Genomic DNA, 25,088 nt, shown 5'->3' on the forward strand with positions numbered 1-25,088 from the left:
AATATATTGCGAATGTTCCTTGAAACATTTAAGTCATCATAAATTTCTAAAATATTTTTAGAGAATCTAATTTCTATTTTTTTTTCTCTAGATGAGAGTCAAGATGAGCAGAATGCGATTAGAAATCCAAATAATCTGCAGAATGGACGAAAACGTATAAGAAAACCTCAAACACATAAAAAATGCATAAGAAAAGAGAAACGTGCTCGTGGTCAAGAATATGTTTCCGCAACAGGAAAAGTCGTCTCAAATAAGACCTGTGATATGACAGATTGTGAATGCCACCTTCGCTGTTTACAAAAAATACCGCAAGTTAGAAGAAAGCAAATTTTTGAAGGATTCTACAGTATGAATTGGGACATGAAGCAATCATTCCTCGGTGGTCAGATACAAGTTTCACACGTTTCCAGGAAATACACAAAAAAGGAAAATAGTCGTAGAGAAAAAACCCGAAAGTACATTCTTCAAGATGATAACGGCGAAGATAAAGTAGTTTGTAAAAAGTTTTTTAAAGGAACTCTAGCAGTCTGCGATGGCACTTTGACCAATGCATTGAAGAGAACGCAAGAAACCGGTACTCCTGTGCTTGATCGACGAGGAAAACATGTACCTCACAATAAGACTAGTTTAGAGGATGAACAAAGAGTATGTAATTTTATTGAGATATTTCCATCGTATGAAAGTCATTATTGTCGCAGGGATAGTAATAGAAAGTATCTAAATCCCGAACTCAATATGAAACTCATGTATGACTTATACAAAAGTCAGTGTACTGAAGAGGGTCATCGAGCAGTATCACTGTATATGTTTCGATACATATTCAATAGTAAATTTAACTTACATTTTCATCAACCACACAAAGACACGTGTCAAACTTGTGACGAATTTAAGGCACAAACTATTGGCACAGACAATACTAATACTAAAATTCAATATGAACTTCATTTGCGGCGAGCAGATGCAGTAAGAGATATGAAAAAAAGAGATGCAGATGAAGCTAGATCCAGCAATGGAACAAAACAAGTTATGGTTTTTGACCTTCAAAAAACTTTACCAACACCAATGTTATCAACTGGTGTAGTATATTACAAGCGACAACTATGGGTGTATAATCTCGGTATCCATGATGAGGTAAATAATGTTGGCCACATGCATGTTTGGGGCGAACACACAGCTTCCAGAGGAGCCCAAGAAGTAGCGTCCTGTCTTATTTATCACATCCAGAACTGCTTACCATCAACAACCAGAGAAATCACTCTTTACAGCGATAGTTGCGGTGGTCAAAATCGCAACATTAAAGTTGTATTGGCACTGAGTAATATTTTGCAAAACTCGGAAATTGAAAAAATTGATTTAAAATTTTTTATACCTGGCCATAGCTTTTCTAGCTGCGATCAAGATTTTGGTGTAATAGAAAGAGAGAAAAAGTATCATCCTCAAATTTTTCATCCAAATGATTGGATGAATGTAGTTAAAAAGGCTAAAAAGAAAACACCAAAATTTGTTGTGCATCAGATGACAGCAGATCACTTTTTTACTACAAGAAGTTTGGAAGAGTCCATAACTTACAGAAAAATATCTATAGAGAAGGAAAAAGTAGAATGGCTCAAAATCAGATGGATACAACTACGTAAAAAGGAGCCCAAAACGATGTACTATAAATACAATTGTATCGAAAATGATGATCTCTTTAGTAAACTTGATTTAACAAAAAGAGTTGGTCGTGGTAGACCTGTAATTACTGATTTGCCTGTTGAACTACCATTGTTGTATCCTCATGGACGACCTATTACAAAGGAAAAAAAGAAAGATTTAATCGATCTTCTTAAATATATACCTCCAGAACATCACAATTTTTATAGATCGCTTCAATCAGGGATCATTGAAGAAACAACGGGAGATTCAATTGAGTCTGACGTTGAAAATGATCAATAAAATAATTTATCGACCTACTTTATCGTTGCCTAGCCAACAACTGTATTACTTAATTTAATGTTAGTGTTAGCGCCAAAGTTGCCTACAAGTTTTTATCAAAAGTATAATTCACGTGTTCATATTTAATTTTTCTTTGTATAACTTTTAGTTAAAGTAATATATTGTTTATTTACAAAATATATTAAAATGTTTCTACATCGAGTGCTTTTTTTATTATCGCCAATTTACTTTACATCAACTTTCTGACTTATAATGAAAATGCGGCTTAGGCAAGTATGGAACTGAGCCACTCATATATCAGGAGGGCAGAGGGTGCTAAGAATCTGCGGAGTCTAAACCACTACCCAGCCAGATCAACAACACTATACATAGCGACCTATAACTGCAGGTCGTTAGCGAACCAGGCAAGACTCATAGAGTTAGAAAATAAAGCAGTCAATATTAAATGGGATGTCATCGGAATAAGCGAAGTAAGACGAAAGGACGAAGAGTTAATAGAACTTGAATCGGGCAACATCCTCTATCACAAAGGAACAGAAAATGGACGAACAAGTGGAGTGGGGTTCCTAATTAATAAGAAATGGAAGGATAGGATAGTCGACATAGCAAGCACCTCAGACAGAGTAGCTAGTCTAAGTCTAAGACTATCCAGAAGATACACCATCCAAATTGTGCAAGTATATGCACCAACCATATCCCACTCCAATGAGGAAATAGAGGAATTCTACAATGAAATAACTGAGGTGCTTAACAAGAACAAAAGCCAATTTAAGTATCTAGTCGGGGACTTTAATGCCAAAGTAGGTAAACAATCAAATCAAGAACAATGTGTCGGCAACTTTGGCATTGGAGAAAGAAATGAAAGGGGAGAGAGACTGGTTCAATACGCACATTACCAGAACCTCTCAATCGCCAATACCTATTTTAAGAAGAACCTCAATAGGAAATGGACATGGTTAGCTCCCAATGCAACTACCAAGAACGAAATAGATTTCATCCTAACTAATAAGCTGAAAACCATAAAGGATGTAAGTGTGCTCAACAAATTCCGAACAGGTAGCGATCACAGACTAATTAGATCTCGGGTCGTTCTAAACACTAAACTAGAAAGAATGAAATTACTCCAGAAACCAACTGCAGGGGTAAATATCACTAACCTAAGCAACAACTCGGAACGCTATCAAAATTTAATTCAAGAAAAATTACAAGACCCAACGAATAGCACACACTTAATGGAAACAATCTTAAATTGCGCCAAAGAAGTTGGAGGATCACAAGCACACAACAGCAATAGAAAACTTTCAGATGAAACAACAGCTCTCCTGAAACAACGAAGAGAAATGAAAATTAAATCCAATATTAATAGAATTGAATATACCGAACTGTGCAAAGTAATACGGAAAAAAATCGCAGAAGATATAAAAACCTACAATGAACGACTTGTACAAAATACAATCGAAAACCATAAAAGCTATAGGAAAACCAAGAGGAAGTTGGCAATCGGTAGAAAGCAAATAATAGCATTGGGAAACAACAACGGAAGGATCACAAATAGGGATGAAATAATAAAACATGTAACCGAATTCTATGAGGGTCTATATAAAGCTCCGGAAGCACAAGAAATAGGCGAAGAAGAAATTGCGGTTCAAGAAGATGTACCAGATGTTCTCGTGGATGAGGTAGAGGCAGCTCTTAAGAGCATGAAGAACGGCAAGGCAGCCGGTAATGACGGTGTTACAGCCGAACTTCTAAAGATTGCTGGTAAAACAACTTGGAAAATCCTAGCAAAAATATACACAGACTGCCTAAAATCGAGACATATTCCAAAAAAGTGGAATTCAGCCAACATAATCCTTATTCACAAGAAAGGTAGCAAGGAAGACATTAGAAATTATAGACCGATCAGCTTGCTACCTGTGATATACAAGGTATTCACCAAAATCATTAACAACAGAATACATAACACACTTGACGCTGCACAACCCCGAGAGCAAGCAGGCTTTAGAAGTGGCTTCAGCACAATGGATCATATTCAAACATTAAGGGAAGTAATGAGTAGAACAAAAAAATATGATCTACCACTGGCGCTGGCATTCATAGACTTCGAGAAAGCATTTGACTCCGTATACCCAAGAGCAGTCATAGAAGCTCTTGTCGACCAAGGAGTAGATAAACCATATGTCGAAACGCTAGCAAATATATACAAAGAGGCCACAGCTAGAGTAAGCATATATGAAAATACCCCAGAATTTCCCACTCAGAAAGAAGTCCGACAAGGAGACACCATATCCCCTAAGCTCTTCACTGCAACCTTAGAAAATATCTTCCGGAAATTAGACTGGAACAACCAAGGTCTATGTATAGATGGAGAATACCTAAACCATCTTAGATTCGCTGATGACATCATTCTAATTGCTAGAAGTCCTGAAGAATTACAACTGCAAATTAATGACCTTAATACAGCCAGCAATGAGGTAGGCCTAAAAATGAACCTAGCAAAGACTAAAATAATGTGCAATGATCTGATCGCCAACGTGGAAATAAAAATTAATGAAACCTCGCTAGAAGTAGTAGATGAGTACATATACCTGGGACAGCTCATACATAAATCGGGATCACTACTTCCGGAAATCAACAGACGAATAAAACAAGCGTGGTCAGCATTCGGACGAAATTCCATAGTCTTCAAGTCCAAAATGCCACTATACCTCAAGAAGAGAGTATTTGATCAATGCATATTACCCGTCTTGACATATGGATGTGAAACTTAGATATTAAAGAGAGAAATAACGTCGAAACTCCAAGTAACTCAAAGAGCAATGGAAAGATGTATGCTAGGGATAACAAAGAGGGATCGTAAAAGAATTGAATGGATACGGAGGCAAACCCAGGTGACTGATGTAATCCAAAGAATAAAATCCCTGAAATGGCAATGGGCAGGACATATGGCAAGAAGAACAGATAACAGATGGACCACTAGAACAACTATGTGGTACCCCAGGAACGCTAAGAGACCAAAGAGGCGCCCAAATCTCAGATGGGATTATGATATTAGAAAATTAACAGGAACAACGTGGTCTCGAATAGCACAAGATAGAAAAATATGGGCGCAAATGAGCGCAAATTATTCGAACAACGTATAACTAAGACATCGTCGAATAATAATAAGAACATAGAATAACTTTGAAATAAGGGAGGCTGCACCGTAATTGGAAACGGTTGATAAAGCTGCACATGATGATGATGATGATGATATATATATATATATATATATATATATATATATAATCGAACACCTCTCTACCCTAAGGTGTGAGGTAAATACAAATACAAATACAGGTTACAGATATACATTACATCTCAAATCCAATGAAAATACAGAATTTTTTTTTCTATTCTGTGCACGAATTTTGTCCATTCTTTCTTGTTTTTTGCCTTATTTTGAGCTTCTAACCATTCCAACCCCCTACTTTTCAAAATCTGCCCTACTTCGTCGTCCCAGGTTTTCCGTGGTCTGCCTCTGGTTTTAAACTTTTTCACTTTAGCCTTTCAGACTTGCTTAACAGGTCGGTTGTCGCTCATTCGGCACAGATGACCAAACCATTTTATTTGTTGTGTTTCAATAGCGTGTAGTACAGATTCTATGCCCAGTTCTTCTCTAACATCTTCATTTCTTATTTTGTCTCGTCGTGTTATTCCTTTGACTCGTCTTAGATATTTCATATCAATGGCTTGTATCTTGCTTTTTAATTGCTTTGTTAAAACCCAGCTCTCGCTTCCATATATCAAGATTGGTCGGAATACTGTCTTATAAACTGTCATTTTGGTTCTTCTGCTGATTTTAGGTTTACCTATGAATGCTCTACGAAGATTATGGTACACTTTTGAAGCACTACTTATTCTTTCTGTTATTTCATTCTGCATGGTACCTTCTCTGTCTATTGCAACCCCTAGGTATTTGAATGCATCTACTTGTTCTATGAGTTGTTGGTTAATTTCTATGTTAACATTTCGGTAAGTTTTCGCTATTAGCATCACCTTGGTTTTCTTAACATTAATCTTCATGTTTCTAATTGCCAGCTCATTATTCCATCTATCTATATTTTTCTGGAGGTCCCTCTCGTTGGAAGCGCATAACATGAGATCATCTGCGAATGCACACTCAGATATACCAACCGGTTGTAGTTTACTATATCCGATATGTACTTTGTGTATACTTGCTTTTGTTTCCTTAATTATGTCGTCAATAATCAATATGAACAGTGTGGGGCTCATAACACCTCCTTGTCTTAGACCCTCGTTTATTGCAAACATCTCTGATTCCAAGTTATCCTTACGTACATAACTCTTGTTATTTTGATACAGACTTTTGATAGCACCTGTTAGTTGATGGTCAATATTTCTATTTTGCAGACTTTTCCAAACTGCTTCTTGGGACACTCTGTCAAATGCTTTCTCAATATCTAGAAATGCCATATATATTTCTGTGCTCTTTATTCTAGCTTTCTCAATTATTTGTTTCAACGTAAATATATGGTCTTGCGTACTGTGTCCCTTCCTAAACCCACTTTGTACTTCATCCAGATGTGGTTCAACGATGTGTCTTAATTTCTTTTCTAGGATGCTTTCATATATTTTGGAGACGATACTGAGTAGATTAATTCCTCTATAATTTTCACAAGAACTTGGGTCTCCTTTCTTAAAGATTGGTAGTATTATGCCAATTCTCCAATCTTCGGGGACTGTACGTCGGTTCCAAGCCATATTTATAATTTTGGTTAAAAATTCAACTCCTTTCGGTCCCATTGTCTTTAACATTTCAGCAGTGATTTTGTTATGACCAGCTGATTTACCTCTCTTTGTATTATTAATTGCTTCTTTGACTTCTTCTATTTGAATATAATTTTCTTGTCCATGTTCTCCTTCTACTTCTATCATTACAGTTTCCTATTTCGGTTGTCTTGGTGTTAGGAGTTCGCTGAAGTATTGTCTCCATCTATCCATAATCTCATTTGGTCTGATAATCAGTGTGCCGTCTTCACGTTTCACCTGTTTCATCGTTGTTTCTTTACCTTTTCTTAGCGTTTTTAGTGCCTTGTAAAACAATTTTTGGTTACCCCGACTATCTGCCTCCATCTTCATTCCAAACTCATCCCAGGCTTTCTTCTTCTTCTTCAGTACCATTTCTTTCACCACCTTTCTTTGTCGTTTTAATTCTTCGTAACTATTTTCTGTTTTCTTGTTTAAGTATATTTTCCATTTCTGTTTTTTATATTTTATTTGGGCTTTTAATTCATCGTCCCACCATCGTGTTTGCTTCTTATTTCTGTTTACATGGTTTATTCCACATGTTTCTTTTGCTGTCGTCACGATGGTTTCTTTAAATTATTTCCAAGTTTCCTGTAAGTTGTCAGTACTATGTTCATTAGTTAATTTGGCTAGTTTTTCTTCTATTTTACTTTTGAACATGGCCGCGACTTTTTGGTCATTTAGTTTATAGTTTTTAATATTCCCGTTCTCTTTATTATTTTTCGTTCTTTGTTTAGTGGTTTTAGGGGTTTTTTGAGGTAATCTTATCTTTGCCATTACCAGATAGTGGTCACTATAGATTTCCGGACCTCTTTTAACTCTGACATCAGTGACCTCTTTCCTAAATTCTCTATTAATGAGAACATAATCTAGAATTGATTTTTCATTTCTGCTTCGATTCTGCACCATTCGATGACATAATATTATTATATGCAGCTATTATTATATATACTAAAAAGTATTAAAAATATCATGAACTAATAGAATTACAAATAGAGAAATATTGCAGAAGGTTGTTAAAGAAACATAAATAATTATCACTATACAAACTAGAAAACTGGAATATCTGTACCACGTGATGAGGGGGCCGATTTGAGACTCATAATACAGGGAAAGATTCAAGAAAAAAGATCTCTTGGCCAAAGGTAGAATTCTTGATTGAAGAATATACGTGAATATACCAAAGTATGTACTACCAAGTAACAGAACCAAGGACAGATTTAGTAATAGCATTTAAAATCTAATATATTATTACATATTGTAATATTTTGAGGACCTTACGAAATTTATTCATTATAAATATAATAAAATGTTTATTACTGTAAATAATTTTGGTATAAAAAATAACAATTATATTTTTAATTTTCGTTAATATGGAAAATTAAAAATAAATGTATGTACACATTGGATACGGAGTGTGTATTGTTAATTAAAAAATGATCGTTATATTATTTTGGAGTACCTACGTAAATCACCCATTGTATTCATTATTAACTTACGCACATAATATTATTTATTAGAAAAATTGTATAATAAAAATATTTTTCCTAACTTACCACAAATCGTAACTAATAAGTGTCGTCATATTTTATATTTATATTAAAGATATTGGAAACCTAATTAAAGAAATGAAAACAACCTTGAAACAAAAAGAGATTATATTTAGGATTGAGATAAAAAATGGAATGAAGTAAATATCTTTAAAAAGAAAAAGACAATATTCATGAAACTTTACAAGCAAATACAGTGACACATGATGTCTCTAATGCAGTATTTTATGTTACTCCCCTACTTACGGTTTTACTGGAAGTGCCCACAACTTATTTAATTTAAAGGGGACAAGCTAAAACGAGAAACAAATAATCACTTAACAGTTAAATAATGACCCATTTATTACTTAAGACCAATGAGAATAATATTAAAAAAAAAAAACACTTGAAATGTTCATATTGCTCGCAAAAGTACACATCCTTTATCATCCTTTCATCCTTTATCAAATTTTATTAAATCAACAAAAGAATATCCAGACTCTGAGGTATATTCTGATCATAATCCCCTGATAGCAGTTCCAATATACTTAAAAAAATTGTAAAAAAACTAAATTGAAATGAATGAATAATTGAAATCCTTTATATAGTTTATTGATTAATGTAAACAACGTTACAAAGCAATGGAATATCAAATACGGAGTGAAATCAGAGTGGTAAAAGAAAATTGCTATAAAACAAAGTATATAAAGAATTGTAAGGCTAAATTTAAAACATGACAGCTTTAATATGCATAAAAAGTTTAACGTATTAGTAGTACTATAAAAAGTAAATTAATTAAACATTAAACATTACAGACTGCAAACTAAAATCAGATCATCATCATCATCATGATCATTCTCAGCATATTCTACCGATTACGGTGCAGCCTCCCTTACATAGTCATTCTTCATTTTTGCCCACGATTGTCTAAAATTCGCTTTTCTGTGTCATGTTGTACCGGCTTGTTTTCTATAGTCCTATTTTAAATTTGGACGTCTTTTTGGTCTCTTGACGCCTCTTGGATACCACAGTGTAATTCTAGTGGGCCACCTATTGTCAGATCTTCTCGCTATATGTCCTGTCCACTGCCATTTTGGAGATTTAGTTCTAAGAATTACATCAGTAACATTGGTTTTCTGCCTGATCCATTCTATACTCAGTGACATTAGAAGTGTTACACCCAGAAGGAATAATTTCTTGAACTTAATTTTTTGGCACCATGGTAGATGTATATCAAGAATGAAACGATAACGTTGTCAAGAATTTTTATTAACAAGTAATCAAAAAAAAAAATTTATAATGTGTTTGGCGACCCCGTAGCAAAATACACACCTGTATAAGTCTAGGCATTGACAAAATGAAATAATCGATGTCTGCTTGTGGCACCTCGTTCCAAGCAACTTGAACTTCATGTATTAACTATGTCAGAGTCTGTGGAGGATGGTGTAAAGTGGACAGTCTCCTTCCCATCATATCCCATACATGTTCGATAGTCATATTGCCACTGTCATATTGCCTCGAATAAACACAAGTAGTGATCGGCTACCATAGGCAATAGCCCCCCAAACCATTACTCCAACTGTCCTGTGTACATGTCTCTCAACAGCAAACCCGATATCTCGTTGCTCTCCACGGCGGCGTCTTACCATCCTACGACCATCATGCGTTCCTAAACAGAATCTTGATTCATCGCTGAATGCTACATTACGCCATTCTGCCACCCAATGCTGCCGTTCTCTGTACCAATTCAAACGTTGATGACAGTGATCCACAGTCAAAGGAAGCACTAGTCGTGGGCGGAATGAAACCAGTCCAAAGGTTCGAATGCGACGATATACTAATAGGTCTACCTACTACTCCAAACCATTGGTCAGCAATTTGACGCGTAGTAGCAAAACGGTCTCGCAGAGCAAGTAATCTAACAGCCGGTTTCCGAAAGGCTGATCATTATCAAAATTAGGTAATCTACTGTTAACAGTCGATTAAATGCATTTTGAGTTGCAGAAACATCGATCAAACTTCAATCACACAACACACATTAACTAATCTAACAAGCAAATAATCGATGATTAACAGCCTGTCAGAAGTATTTTGGGTTTCCGAAACGCTTATTATCGTTTTATCTATGTCAAACTTCTGTCATACTAGCTTGTCAGGTAATCTAAGATTTTTGGACGATTAATCTTATAATCTTTGGTTATGTACCAATGGTTGTAAGTAAATAAAATAAAATCTTGGGTTACGTTGTAAGATACATAAACCTGAGGTGTTTTATAAAAAGCTGTTGTTTAGAAAGAAGGCAAAAATATTGTTACAAAGGTTCATTTTAAGAATTAAAGATGATAAATGACAAATTGGTAAACATTAACGAACGACACAAAATTATTAGTTAGTTAGGTTATGTTTGTTTGTTGATTTTCAGAATGCAGATTACACATAAACAGGAATGATGGTAAAGTGAAACAGCAACATTACTTTCTTAATTTAGAGCAAGATAAAGAACAATTCGTACAGAAATAATAAACGATTACAATCGATTCTACTGTTTCCATGTAAAATCGTATGTCAAATAATCTATAATCGGTAATCACGTAATTTTACCATAATTTTCGTTTCGGAAACCTGTCGCTTGTTAACAATTGATCAAATTTGATACTTGATTACATGATTGGAGATTTGAATAACGTTTCGGAAACCGGCCGTAAATCGCCTATCTTGACGCTCTGTGGTACGCCTTGGTTGACCAGTAGGTCTTCTTCGTATTCCTCTACCTTTGTTTGTCCACACACGACAGACACGCATAACCGTCATTGCCGTACAATTAACGCGACGGCCTATTTCGCGATACGACAAACCCATATCTCTATACGCAATAATTCTGCCCCTGTCAAAATCGCTTACATGGTGGTAATTTTAATGTCTTCGTACTCGAGGCATTTTCTTACACTGAATACAATTAGACTGAGGAATATTAACTCAAAATTTCTATACAAACCGGTTTTTACTAATCGGTATCTTCACAAAAAAATTTAAAGGTAAAACTTAAAAAGTATTATAAAACTATTTTTACAAAAAGTAGAAAAGATAAAACATTGATATTGTTATCATAGCATGTTTTAAATGTTGTAATTCTGTTGCCAAAAAATTAAGTTCAAGAATTTATGCCTTCTAGGTGTAACACTTAAATATCTCTTTCTTATACCTAGCATGCATCGCTCCATTGACCTTTGAGTGACTTTGAGTTTCGATATTATCTCTTACTTTATTGTCCAAGTTTTGCGGCCTTACGTCATGACTGGTAGTATACTCTAATCAAATATTTTTTTCTTTAGGTGGATTGGCATCTTAGATTTGAATATAACTGTATTTCTACCAAAAGATGCTCAAGCCAGTCTCATTCTTCTGTTGATTTCTGGAAGTAAGGAGTCAGATTTATGTATTAACTTGTTGTACATTGTTTTTGTTTTTGTCAAGTTCATTTTTAGGCCAACTTCATTGCTTGGTGCAATTAGTTCGCTTAGTTCTTGTAGTTTTGTAGGATTATTAGCAGTCAGAAAGATGTCATCTGCAAAACTTAGATGGCTGAGGCTATTCTTCATCAATTGATATTCCTTTGTTTTGCTAGTTCATTTTGCTGATTATATTTTCAAGAGTTGCAGTAAAGAGCTTTGGAAATATTGCATCTCCTTGTCGGACGCTTCTGGTAGTGGGAAATGCTGGAGTGTTTTTATAAATTTGTACTTTGTAACGTTATAAAAATCATATCTTTATTAATTTATATTTATTAATTATTTTATTTTAATTTCTTTATTATTTTTTTTAATTCCTTTACCTTCAATTTCTTTTTTACTATTTTTTCTTCAAAAAGTAGTTGGCGCCTTCTCTCTATCTTTTTTCACTCTTTCTTTCCTCTCTCTTTCTTTCCGGTAGAATAAATATTCGCCGTTTCTCTTTCTGTCCGCTACTAAATATTCTGTTCTATGTTGACAAAAAAGCTAAATCTATCATATGCATACATCCTATGTACTCTGTACTATACTTCATTATAATCTCCCACTTACTTTCTGTCAATCACTTTTGGTAGTGGGAACATTCTTTTTTGTCAGAAATTGAAATTTATACAAGAAAGTAGGAATTATTATAAGATTCATTTTATCGTCTGCAGAATTCTCTTGGGGTGAGTACTTTTAATGTAATCAATATTCTATAATTCTGACAGCATTTTCAACATTCATAACCTTACTTCTTTTAAAACTACGTTTTCAATTCTGTGCATGTAGGAATCTAAGAAAATTTAACTAAGTTCAATAGTAATTCTATTTCATTTTATTCTTGCCATCTGCTATTTGTTTAATTATAATTTTGTAAAATAATTGGCAAGGAAATTAAACCCCTTTGATATATTTCTAAAGCTGTTCTAATATTCTAGTTTATCGAAGATTTTATTGGTTTTATTGGAAAATTTATTTAAAGATTTTACTGAATATTTTATAGAATATTTCTATATTCTATATGTTTATGGGAATAATATGGAATAACTGCAGCTGTCAGTGGGGCCTACCCATATGCTCTGGAGGACCTAACCACCTAATCGGGAGGCCACGCATATTTAGAAGCAAGTAGCCCATCGATGCCACAAGTATCATTCAAATTTATTTAATATAAAGCATTAGGCAGGGTAGTTTTTGCTATTTAAATATGTGTTAAATAAATAGGATTAAGAAAATCATTGTTTTATTTGCTACCAGCTAAAGGTTCATTGTTTAATTTATAGTTTAAGACAAGACGGATTCACACTTGAGAGATTGAGCTAGGCGAAGCATAGACGATAAGCTACCATGATTGATTGAGGTATTATTTTTATAATAGTCTTTCAATTCCCTTTGCTAGTTTTATCGTTAAAACTTAGCTTCTGCTTGGCTAAATATATTTGCTATAGTTTTTATGTACAGTTTGTCAATGCCTTGGTTGGACAAAGCTTTTATTACTAAAATATATAGAATCGAAATCCTTTTTGAAATCTACGAAGGTTAGTGTTAGCTGTATTTCATATGCTTTGGCTTTACTCATTAGTTCTCGAAGTGTATGAATATGATCCACTATACTGAATCCACTTCTGAAGCCAGCTTGCTCTCTCGGCTGTGCAGCATCTAATGCGTTTGTTAATCTGCTGTTGATGATCTTTGTGAATATCTTGTATATGATTGGTAGTAGACTTATCGATCTGTAGTTTTTTATATCCTCTTTGCTACCTTTTTTATGAATGAGAATTATATTTGCTGTCTTCTACGCATCTCGATCTTGGGTAGTTTTTAGGCAGTTTTAGGAATCTTAGGCTATTTAGGCAGTTTCACTATTAAACCATCTATTCCAGCTGCTTTACGGTTTTTCATTTTTGTAATGGTCGATTCTAGTTCTTCCGGAAGGACTTCTGGTACATCTTCTTGAGTACTAATTACTTCTTCAAGTGTGTCAGGTGCTTTTTACAGTTCACTGTAGAATTTAGTCACGAGTTGTTATATTTCATTTCTGTCTTTAATTCTGGTGGTTTCATTTGTTAAAGTAACGACTTGCCTCTTCCCACTGAATAATGCTTTTCTTGTTTTCTTATAGTTTTTCCTTTTTTCCCTACCTTACTTTTTCTTATTGTCTTACAAAGTTTTGTGTATTGTATTCTCTGTATGTTGCTACTTGCTTTCATTTCCCTTTTTTGTTTTAGCATCATTTTAGTTTTATTTGATAATTTACTTTGTTCATTTTGTTGTTGACCGGACCGGATCGAATTTCTTTGGCACTATCAAGGATGATTTCCATTAATTAAGAGCTGTCAAATTATAAAAATTCAGATATAAAACTACGAATATGCCTAAATTATCATTTGAAATACTTTAAAGATCATGGAGAAAAATATTATTTTGAACACAAAGACAGATGGGTCCGGATGCAAACATTTTTATAAGCACTGAATATATTGAAATTTCTCATTTGAAAATATCAATATCTTGTATCAAGTTATTACGCTCCCAAAGAAAAGAAATTTTAACCACTTCTCAAATTATTGCACTATAAACACGATAAAGCAAATGCTCAAAGCATTCGAGAAAGTGAAATTTACAAAAATATGCAGAAAGTTAAAACAGAAATCAGTGGAACTAAATTTGGTTTTCCAAATGGTCGAGATACCATTGAAGTATTTTTCACCCTTATGTTGCCTCCCAAGGATGCCTGGATATAAATCACAATATGTCATTATCATCACCAGTCTATTTTAAGTCCACTGTAGTACATACACCTCCCCTGTTGCAGTATCTATCTAGAACAAGGTTTTGTGCAGTATGGATCCAATTTTTCGTCAAGCTCTCCCCGCAACATCCGTAACTGATTCTGTTTCGTAGGTCTTCGTTTTTTAATCTTGTTTTTAATTGTTACTTATAAATTATTAAGCTCTTTACTCTGTTTTGTGTTATTCTTGGTTTTGAAGCAGCTTTTTATTAGGGACAGTGTTTTCGCACCGTAGATTATTACTGGCAGAACATATTGATCGAAGACTTTTCCGTTTTAGATCAATTGGTCCATTGCCGTCTTTAAATTCATTTTTAAATACTCCATATGCTGCTCATCCTTGTGCTATTTTTCTACCTCACCTATTTGTCCTTGCCTATTCTAATTTCGTGTTTACAGTATATATATTTGTATTAAACAAATGAACGGGGTACTGTGGGATAGACAGATTACCAGAAATACAAAGAAGAGAATTTATAACACCTTGGTACGCAATATAATGACCTATGGAGCAGAGAATTGGGTAATAAATAAACTAAACAGGTCCAAAATCACAGCAACTGAAATGGAGTTCATGAGAAGAAGCTGCAGAATGACAAAAATGGATCGCATCAGAAATGAGGAGATAAAACGAAGAATGGCAATAGAACAAGACATACTCAGCTACATCGAAGAAAAACGTTTAATTTGGTATGGACATGTGAGAAGAACAGATCATACAAGGTGAATAGCAAAGATTTCGGATTGGAGCCCAATAGGAAGGAGGAAAAGGGGAGACCCCGAAGATCATAGGGGGATGAAATGGATGAGGCCATGGAAAGACGAAAACTTAGAGATGTAGAATGGTAGAACAGAAAGGACTGGAGACATTGGCTGAAAAAAGGAAGGCGGCGACAGCCGTAAAAATCCTTATATAGATAGGTAGATAGTATATATATTTAGCAACAAGTTCTACTTCGCCTTTCTGAATTTTTAAATTGTTACTGGGCACGAGGTTTGTCGTGTATTTTGCTTTGGAGATATTTATTTTTAAAACTATTTATGCGCAAGTCTTTCCAGTTCTTCGAACATGGTGGTAATTTAGCCTAGGTCATCTATCAAAACTATGTGATCAGCATATTTATAAAAATGTAACGTGAAACGTGTTTTGTAGTTAAAATATTCTGATTGTTTTCTATTTTTACAGCTGAGGCTGCTGCCATACTTGTTGTGTCACTCATTTTATTATGGGAACATTGTAATATCTTTAGACTCTCAGGCACCATTACAAGCTATATTCAAAACTCTATGATCTTTGATATCAAAAAATATTACACGAACTTAAATTCACAAAGAAAATAGTTATTTTTCTCTGGCTTAAAGGACGCAGTATTTTTCGAATATCTTGGTCTAATACCATATCTCTCATCACACACATAAAAACAGTCGAAATATCAGCTTTCAATTCAATACCATTCAATGATGGGCTCTAAAAAATAGAAGCTTCTGAGTTCTAGGTATGTCGTAAAATATTACAAATTTAATGGATGCATATTTTGGTTGAAAGGGTTGTATCAAATAAATTTAAATGCAAATTAAAACTTAATTCCTAAATTTTTGTATATTACCAGTTGAAAAAACATTTGCTCAGCTTATTACAATTTATAAGATTTAAAAAAGATTTTCAGATTGAAAGTAAAAACTTCACCAACCAAAAAAACCTATTTACTAATTATATTAACCATAATATAATATCATTTTATTGTATGTTGATAAAGTAAGTGACCAATATTACAGGAAGATTCAACAACTATTTAAATATAAATATAAATAAAAAATGATAAGTTGAATTTTCTAAAAAAGTAACACACAAACAACTTGCAAGTATTTCTCCATTTTTCTGGTGGCCAGACTAAAAGCAGCTAAATCAAAATATTAAGTTTTTGGAGTTAGAAACTATTGAGAAAGGGAAGATGGTACATTCTGAGAGAAATTGATGTTTTTCGTAACGGAACGTGAAAAAAACGAAAAATCAACAAAAAGAAGTTATGAATATATGAATTATTTAATGATGTTTAAAGTCAAAATCAGAATAGCACATGTCTACATTACCATCAAATTTATTGCTTTAACTTTAACTCTATACTCTATTTCTAAAGAGTTACTACTAATATTATTTCTTTGCACCAAGCTGTCGTTTAAAGTGAATTAAATAGAGATATTATATTCGGTCAGTTTTATCTTATTTTTATAAAGTTCTTGTAGTTTGAACATCAGGTTCTCGCCCCACTCTAGAGTGATTTTATAACTATTCTATTATTTGAACATTTACCTAATTGACATTTTTAACAAATTTGAAGTTCAACAAAAACTTCCTTAAATTTTCCATTTAAGCCAAAGTTTCACAATTATTGCTTCACCCTGTGTATTTATTATTTATACCATTGGATAGCATTTTTTATAGACTTTTCAATGATGTACCACAAGTAGGAGTTTGCAATTTAAACTTTTTTGGTTGTGGTGGGTGGAGCCTAGAGGGTTGATGGGGGTAAGTTCTCTTTCATGTCATGTTAGTTCTTGCTTACTATCCTAAAAACGGTTTTAAGCAATTTTCGATATCAGCTGTTGTTCGTGACGTATTTTGATAAATATCTCACTGTTCTTAATAAGTCAGTTCTGTTGGTTATTATTTGAGTTTATTTCTTTTTGAGTTTTGTACCCACTAAATTACTTATACTATTAAACTTTAGACTTATGAACCCTGAGAGATGGTTGTATTCTATTTTGACGTATGGCTCCCAGAATCTTCTATACTCTCTGATCAGTATGCGCTTAGTTCGGATTTTAGCGAGAATTTGTTGAGGAAGTAGTGGACTATATAAATTAATTTTAACTGCTGGAATGGTCATAGATAAAGTCTTACGCGGAAGACTTTTAACTTTATAAATTCATATCTCAATCTGGTTCGTTGTTGACATAACACCTAACTCAGGAATATTATGGTTGATAAACTCTTGGAAAAGTTTCCAATTAGCTTTACGATAATCTTGTCTATATATAGCAGGTGGTCAGAAATTTTCGAGTCCGAACGTGGTATTCATCACTAAATTTATCCAGTATTCTATCTGTACATAGAATATGATCAACGGTTAACGCTCCCTGGTGACCGAAAAACGTAACTTTTTTGATGGTGATTCTTGCGATGGGCAGTTCTAGAAGTAGTTCTAAGAGGGTTCTGCCTGGAAGATTAGTGGAGGTGTCACCAAATTGGATGTGTCTGCTATTAATATCGCCCATTATTATTTCCCTGTCAAGTGATAAAAGTACTCGATCAACGGTTTGGAGAGGGCCTGATTCAGATGTTTGTAGTAATACCAAACTCTATTTTTAATAAAACCTTTTATATCACTCGCGGTATGTCGATACTTGGCTTTTTCTATATAGGCATAAACAGCAATTTCACTCGAGACAAATCTGATAATTTTAAAATTTGTTTGGGCCTGCATGAGTTTGAGATTTATCAGTTTATCAAGAGGACCTCCGGGATAGATCTGTTTAAGGGTTTGAAGGGCGCTTCAAGAGAGTCACTCAAGATATCTGAGTTAGGAATGTCATAAGAATTTATATACATGATAGCTTTCAGCACTGCATAGAGCTCAGCGGAGAAAATCTTAAAGTTAGAATCGTAGGTTGGAAGACAAAATTGATATGTATCGCTTCGGGTAACGAATTCAGAGCTTACTCATCTGTCACATTTGAAAATTTTTTAACATTGTTAAAATTCATTTTTAAAAATACCTACTTTTCATTCAACAACACATTTTATTGTCAAATCTTTGAAACTCCCAAGGGTACTCCAATAAGTAATATATTGGCACTCATTGTTTTAGATCCTCTAATAGAAAACACCACAATCAACCCCCCATTTATACTAACCTTCCTATACAAATTTGTCGATGACATTATCTGTGCGGTACCAAACGATCAAGTCGACACCATCTTAAATACGTTTAACTTATTTAATAACAAAATGCAATTAACTGTTGAAAGAGAAACTAACAATAGTGTACCTTTCTTGGACACTAAAGTAATCTGCACGGAAGACAATCATATAATACTAGATTGGTACCAAAAACCTACTGCATCAGGCAGACTTCTAAACTTTTTGTCTAACCACCCAAAAAACAGAAATATAATACAGTTCTTGCTATGAAAAAAGGAATACCTAATATATGCGACGACCAGTTTCTAAATAATAGTCAGAGCAAATTACTTGAGATATTTATTAACAACGGTTATCCAAAGACACTCCGTAAACAATTAATTTATAACTCCCACTATTATGATGAACCATTGGAGAAAGATACTCCACAAAACTTTACATATAAAAGATTGCCCTTCGTTAATAATATAACAAATAAGATTACAGCCCTCTTCAAACCGTACAATAGCATTAGAATTGGTACTATAATGTATAGTACTAATACAATCTATAAAATACCGTGTTTAGGCTGCGAAGGTTGCTATATTGGACAGACAACGGTATTGGTTGTCTGGTAAAACAACGTATTACCCAGCACAAAAGTGACTACCATAAAGGTAAAAACATATGCGCTGTTGTCAAACACTGCATCAATACAGGTCACAAATTTGACTAAACCAATGTTGAAATCCTATAAGCAGCAACTAATTATAAAAACAGGCTGTTTCTGGAAATGTGTTATATTACTAATACAAAAAATGTAATAAATTACAAAGCAGATACGAATTAGCTAAGAAACATCTACAGCAATATTCTGCAATTTATTTAAGTCAATATTAATTTACGATATACCTCTTACCTTATTTTTTATATATATAGAAATTTAAAGAAACTTATCTAGTCCACTATACACTTTTTGTTGTTTTATGTGTATATTAACTTTATTTAATTGTTGTTTTGTGTATATTTTGAAAATTGTCAGTCTAATTGTGAAAGTGTCAACCAAATGTTTGTCATGTCTTTTTTTGTAAATAGTTCTACCTCTGTAAGTAAATATTTATTTAATTTTATCGTAATGTTGCTAACCTCTTAACTATATATATATATATATATATATATATATATATATATATATATATATATATTGATTTAGAGTATCAGCAATCGGTCAGGAAATAAAACTCTATTTGTTCAGTCTCAATATTTCGTCACGATTTTGTGACTTCTTCAGGAGAAAACTGTAAATTTATTAGAATAATTAATGATTATATGTAAACAAAATGAACATTTTAATACTTACAACTATAAGAATGAAAATTTTTCATTCTTATAGTTGTAAGTATTAAAATATTCATTTTGTTTACATATAATCATTAATTATTCTAATAAATTTACAGTTTTCTCCTGAAGAAGTCACAAAATCGTGACGAAATATTGAGACTGAACAAATAGAGTTTTATTTCCTGACCGATTGCTGATACTCTAAATCAATATTTAAAACAGTACGGTCGAAAAAATCATTTGAAATATATATATATATATATATATATATATATATATATATATATATATATATACGTTCAAATTATCGGGTATAGTGGTCTATAATAAAAATCTTTCTTTTTTCTAAATTACTCAATATTTCGCTATTTATTTAAAAGCTTCCTCAGGAGTAAACTAAAAACAATTTGAACATTACAAAAAATGGCGTACAAATACATTTTAAAACACTTACAGAATTTAAAAGATTTTGCAAATAAAAACTGACATTGAAGTATTTGAAATATTGAATGTCAAGATTAAATTGTCTTAAGCACGTTCGTTACAGATATACGATAAAAAATTAAAATTATTTCAAATGTAAAAATAAAAATAACAATAAAAGAAAAGTTAGAAGAATAATATTTATTTGATGAATTATTAAGGTTAGTTGTTATTAAGATGAATGTTGGCTATTTTTAATATTTATAAATTTTCTTCAATATGTTGTTACTGTCATATATAACAATATATGTTACTTAACTGTCCAGTGTCCGTTTTATAATTTAAAGTGTTTTTATTTTTATTAATGTAATACATTTCAAGAAATAATCTACTTTTGTAGTTATCAGTCTGTGCCAAAATGTGAGCTTTGTTATAGTCTAGCATATGACCAGTGTTTTCATAGTGTTCAACCACTGCGCAAGTATTTTTTCTCAAGCGGCAATCACTTTTATGTTGTGTGATGCGTTGTTTTAGCCATTGTGATGTTTGACCAACATAGCTATTTTGACATCCTAAACACGGTATTTCATAAACGACATTACTTTTATATAAGGTTGATACTGGGTCTTTGATTTTTGAAAATAGTTGTTTGCTGTTCATGGTATTATATTTAGCTATACTAATATTAGGAACATTTTTGAATATGGATATGACACAATGAGTTAGACCATTAATAAAGGGAAGTTTTTTGTATTTGATTGATTTGTTATTAGAATCATGGACGGGACCGTCATAGAAATTAGTGCTGTAAATCAGTTTTTTTTAAATTTGTTTAGGATATCCGTTGTTACGAAAAATTTTGTATATTATGTTCAGATTTTTTTGTAAAAAGTTGTCATCAACAATGGACATTATCCTGTTTTTCATACCTAGTACGGTATTATCTTTTTGACGGGTGGTATGGTTTGAATAGTAATGTATATATCTGCCTGATGCTGTCGGTTTTTGGTACCAATCCAATGTCAAAATATTGTCATTTGTTCTTATTACTCTTGTGTCTAAAAATGGTATACTAAAATCTGTCTCAGTTTCAATTGTAAACTGAAGATGTTTATTAAATGAATTAAAAATGTTTAGTGTGGTATTGATGTGATAAGATGGAACTGCACATATGATGTCATCGACATATTTATATATAAACGGTAATTCAAAAGGTAATTGCGTAATCACATTATCTAAGAGATAATCAGTTACAATAGTTGCAAGGATTGGACTAATTGGGGAACCCATCGGTGTTCCAAAAATTTGAGAATAAAATTTACCATTGAAACTAAAGTAAGTGTTGTTAAAAATGAACCTAAGAATTTGTAGAAAATTGTCTTTTGATAATGTCGTGTAGTCTTTTATAAGGTTCCAATTTGATTCTATAATGTCCGTGACCATATTTAGTGGAATGTTTGTAAATAGCGACACCACATCTAACGAAATTAAAACGTAATCATTTGGTAACTGCATTCCCCTAACAGCATTGACAAAGGTAAATGTGTCCTTAGAATTATAATTATTGTGATATTCAAAGGCATCAGTTAATGCATCAGCAAGGAATTTAGAAATGTTGTAGGTAGTAGATTTTACAGAACTTACAATAGGCCTGAGAGGAATGTCAAATTTATGAATTTTAGGCAAACAATAAAGTTTAGGGAAACATGAGTCATAAATTATCAACTTTTTTGCAACTTGTTCAGTAAGTTGATCTTGGTTTTTTAAGGTTTTTATCAGGTCATTATAGTTTTTTTGTATCACTGACGTAGGATCTTTGTCCAAACCCTTATAAGTCGATTTGTCGTTTAACAACGTTAAGGTTTTGTCGATATACTCCTGTTTGTTCATAGCTACCGTACATCCACCTTTGTCAGATTGTAAAATGTATATGTCTGTATGTAACTTTAAATATTGTTTTACATACTTAAACATTTTATTCATTGTTGTGGGGGGTTTAGATTTTGAATTCTGTAAGTAATTAGTTACTACATTGTTACTTGTGCCCTAAGAATATCTTTAGATTCAACTGTTATCTCATCGATGATATTTTCTACATCAGCTAAAAAAATATCTAATTTAAAATCTCGTGGTGTACACTCAACACTAAATTTTGGACCAAGAGAGAGAAAATCAGACACTTCTTTTGGAAAGTCAACGCTGGACAAGTTTTTGAACCATTTGTCATTGTTTAAAAATAATTGGTTGGAAAATAAGTTATTAGTTAGCTGTTCAAATTTTTTTATGTTATTAAGTTTCACTTTGTTAAAAACATTTGAAAAGCTCTTATTTAACCTTATTTCATATTCAATTAATATGTTAGTAGGAACAAACTGCTGCAACTCACACTTAATCTTATTAATATCATTCTTCGCATTTGAAACATTATTGCAAGTTATTTTTATTTCTAAATTTAATGTTTTTTTATGGATCTCATTAATGAATTTATCTACTTTAATATTTAAAACTTTGTCATTACCTGCGTATAATAAGCTGCGTAGATTACATGTACTGTTCCGAAATATACAAAATATTTATATACAAAATTTTTCGTAACAACGGATATCCTAAACAAATTTTAAAAAAACTGATTTACAGCATTAATTTCTATGACGGTCCCGTCCATGATTCTAATAACAAATCAATCAAATATAAAAACTTCCCTTTATTAATGGTCATTCATTCTGTTTGAATAATAATGAGAATAACTCATTCTGTCATATCCATATTCAAAAATGTTCCTAATATTAGTATAGCTAAATATAATACCATGAACAGCAAACAACTATTTTCAAAAATCAAAGACCCAGTACCAACCTTATATAAAAGTAATGTCGTTTATGAAATACCGTGTTTAGGATGTCAAAATAGCTATGTTGGTCAAACATCACAATGGCTAAAACAACGCATCACACAACATAAAAGTGATTGCCGCTTGAGAAAAAATACTTGCGGAGTGGTTGAACACTATGAAAACACTGGTCATATGCTAGACTATAACAAAGCTCACATTTTGGCACAGACTGATAACTACAAAAGTAGATTATTTCTTGAAATGTATTACATTAATAAAAATAAAAACACTTTAAATTATAAAACGGACAGTGGACAGTTAAGTAACATATATTGTAAAATATTGAACAAAATTTATAAATATTAAAAAGAGCCAGCATTCATCTTAATAACAACTAACCTTAATAATTCATCAAATAAATATTATTCTTCTAACTTTTCTTTTATTGTTATTTTTATTTTTACATTTGAAATAATTTTAATTTTTTATCGTATAGCTGTAACGAACGTGCTTAAGACAATTTAATCTTGACATTCAATATTTCAAATACTTCAATGTCAGTTTTTATTTGCAAAATCTTTTAAATTCTGTAAGTGTTTTAAAATGTATTTGTACGCCATTTTTTGTAATGTTCAAATTGTTTTTAGTTTACTCCTGAGGAAGCTTTTAAATAAATAGCGAAATATTGAGTAATTTAGAAAAAAGAAAGATTTTTATTATAGACGACTATACCCGATAATTTGAACGTATTTATAAATTATTTTTTGGTCGAAATAATCACTTCTAATATATATATATATATATATATATATATATATAAGAAATACTGGATATTATTGACTGTCGATATAAACAAAGAAAGCAGTTTATTAGGGATGCAGTCAGTAGGTTTGGCCTACTGACCAAAATAAAGGAATTCCGAAAGCTCGACCAAAAGTCAAAAGAGTGTTTCTGTAACATCCCGGCCAAACCTACTGACTGCATCCCTAATAAACTGCTTTCTTTGTATATATATATATATATATATATATATATATATATATATATATATATATTTTATTTATTAATTAGAGTTGTGATTGAATTGCTTGGTTTTTATTCTTTCTTTTTGGACAATGTTTCATTGCGTTTCTTAAATAGCTTGAGTGTTCTATGAAAGCTACAATAGCTGTTATAAAAATAGTATTTATTAATAATTGTTCATTTTTAATTAATTTTCCCCAAGTTAGTGTGTTAGAAATATTAGTATAACCAAACGGATCTTCCTGTATACTAAAAACGTTATGGTTGTTTAAGCGGGACTATAAATATATGACAGATCGACAAACACAAAATTTGTAGTTGTAGATCGTTTGCGATTAAGACTAACCAACATGAAAACGCAAATTCTAGTAGTATTGTTTACGATATTATTCAATGTTAATATAAATAATGCCCATTTACACCAATCGGGTATGTATAAACAGTGATATAATATTCAATGCTTTTTATTATATTACAATTATTATTTATTAATCACTTTTTAATATAATGTGTATTACTACTATCCATTATTATTATTATCCAATCCTTTAACTTCGTATTAATTAGACAATTTTATATTTTAGATGCAAGTGTAACACCGCTAGGTCTACGTCCTGAACTTACATTTGAGAGTGTCGGTGGCAATACTTTGTATTACTTTGGTTATACATTTAAGGTAGTTATTTTGCTAATTATGTTTTAACAAGGATATTTTAATATTGTTTGCTACATTCACGATTAACCAATCTGTTTTATAACGAAACACTGGGATATGTAGAAGACTACATTATAATGCACAGCCTAGGTTTGGCGTGATTGGTAGGTGAGTGGGTCCCAATTTAAAAATTGGCGGGTTTCATGTTTATTAAAATGACAATTGAGGTGTTGTGACACAGTATATCGCTAAAGAATTTATTAGCAATATAAAGAGTAGCAATATACTGTGGTATTGGTACAAAGCGGATGATATTCACATTTTAGGATTAAGCTGGCTATTACAGTTTTATTAGAA

At 32.3% G+C, this 25,088-nt stretch overlaps 2 protein-coding genes across 2 annotated transcripts in view; both read left to right on the forward strand.

Moving 5' to 3' along the window:
• Positions 1 to 2,210: 2,210 nt before the first annotated feature.
• On the forward strand, positions 2,211 to 19,122 carry LOC140450465 (uncharacterized). The gene is made up of 2 exons (XM_072544109.1): positions 2,211 to 2,612; positions 19,045 to 19,122. Exons 1-2 carry the CDS (start codon positions 2,211 to 2,213, stop codon positions 19,120 to 19,122), a joined length of 480 nt encoding a protein of 159 aa, XP_072400210.1.
• Positions 19,123 to 24,389: 5,267 nt separating this feature from the next.
• Positions 24,390 to 25,088, forward strand: part of LOC140451463 (C-type lectin mosGCTL-7-like) — a 28,004-nt gene continuing 27,305 nt past the window's right edge. The window contains exons 1-2 of the mRNA XM_072545283.1: positions 24,390 to 24,505; positions 24,661 to 24,752. Coding sequence (XP_072401384.1) covers positions 24,427 to 24,505; positions 24,661 to 24,752 — 171 coding nt within the window. The 5' untranslated portion in view covers positions 24,390 to 24,426. The remainder of the gene's footprint in view (positions 24,506 to 24,660; positions 24,753 to 25,088) is intronic.

The sequence above is a fragment of the Diabrotica undecimpunctata genome, chromosome 9, assembly GCF_040954645.1.
Source record: "Diabrotica undecimpunctata isolate CICGRU chromosome 9, icDiaUnde3, whole genome shotgun sequence".
Lineage (NCBI taxonomy): Eukaryota > Metazoa > Arthropoda > Insecta > Coleoptera > Chrysomelidae > Diabrotica > Diabrotica undecimpunctata.

Excerpts from the sequence above, each read along its gene's own strand:
- LOC140450465 (XM_072544109.1), top strand. The coding sequence starts at position 2,211 with ATGGAACTGAGCCACTCATATATCAGGAGGGCAGAGGGTGCTAAGAAT. Across the intron at positions 2,613-19,044 it reads ACACCATCCAAATTGTGCAA|GCTGCGAAGGTTGCTATATT; the intron begins GTATATGCACCA and ends TACCGTGTTTAG.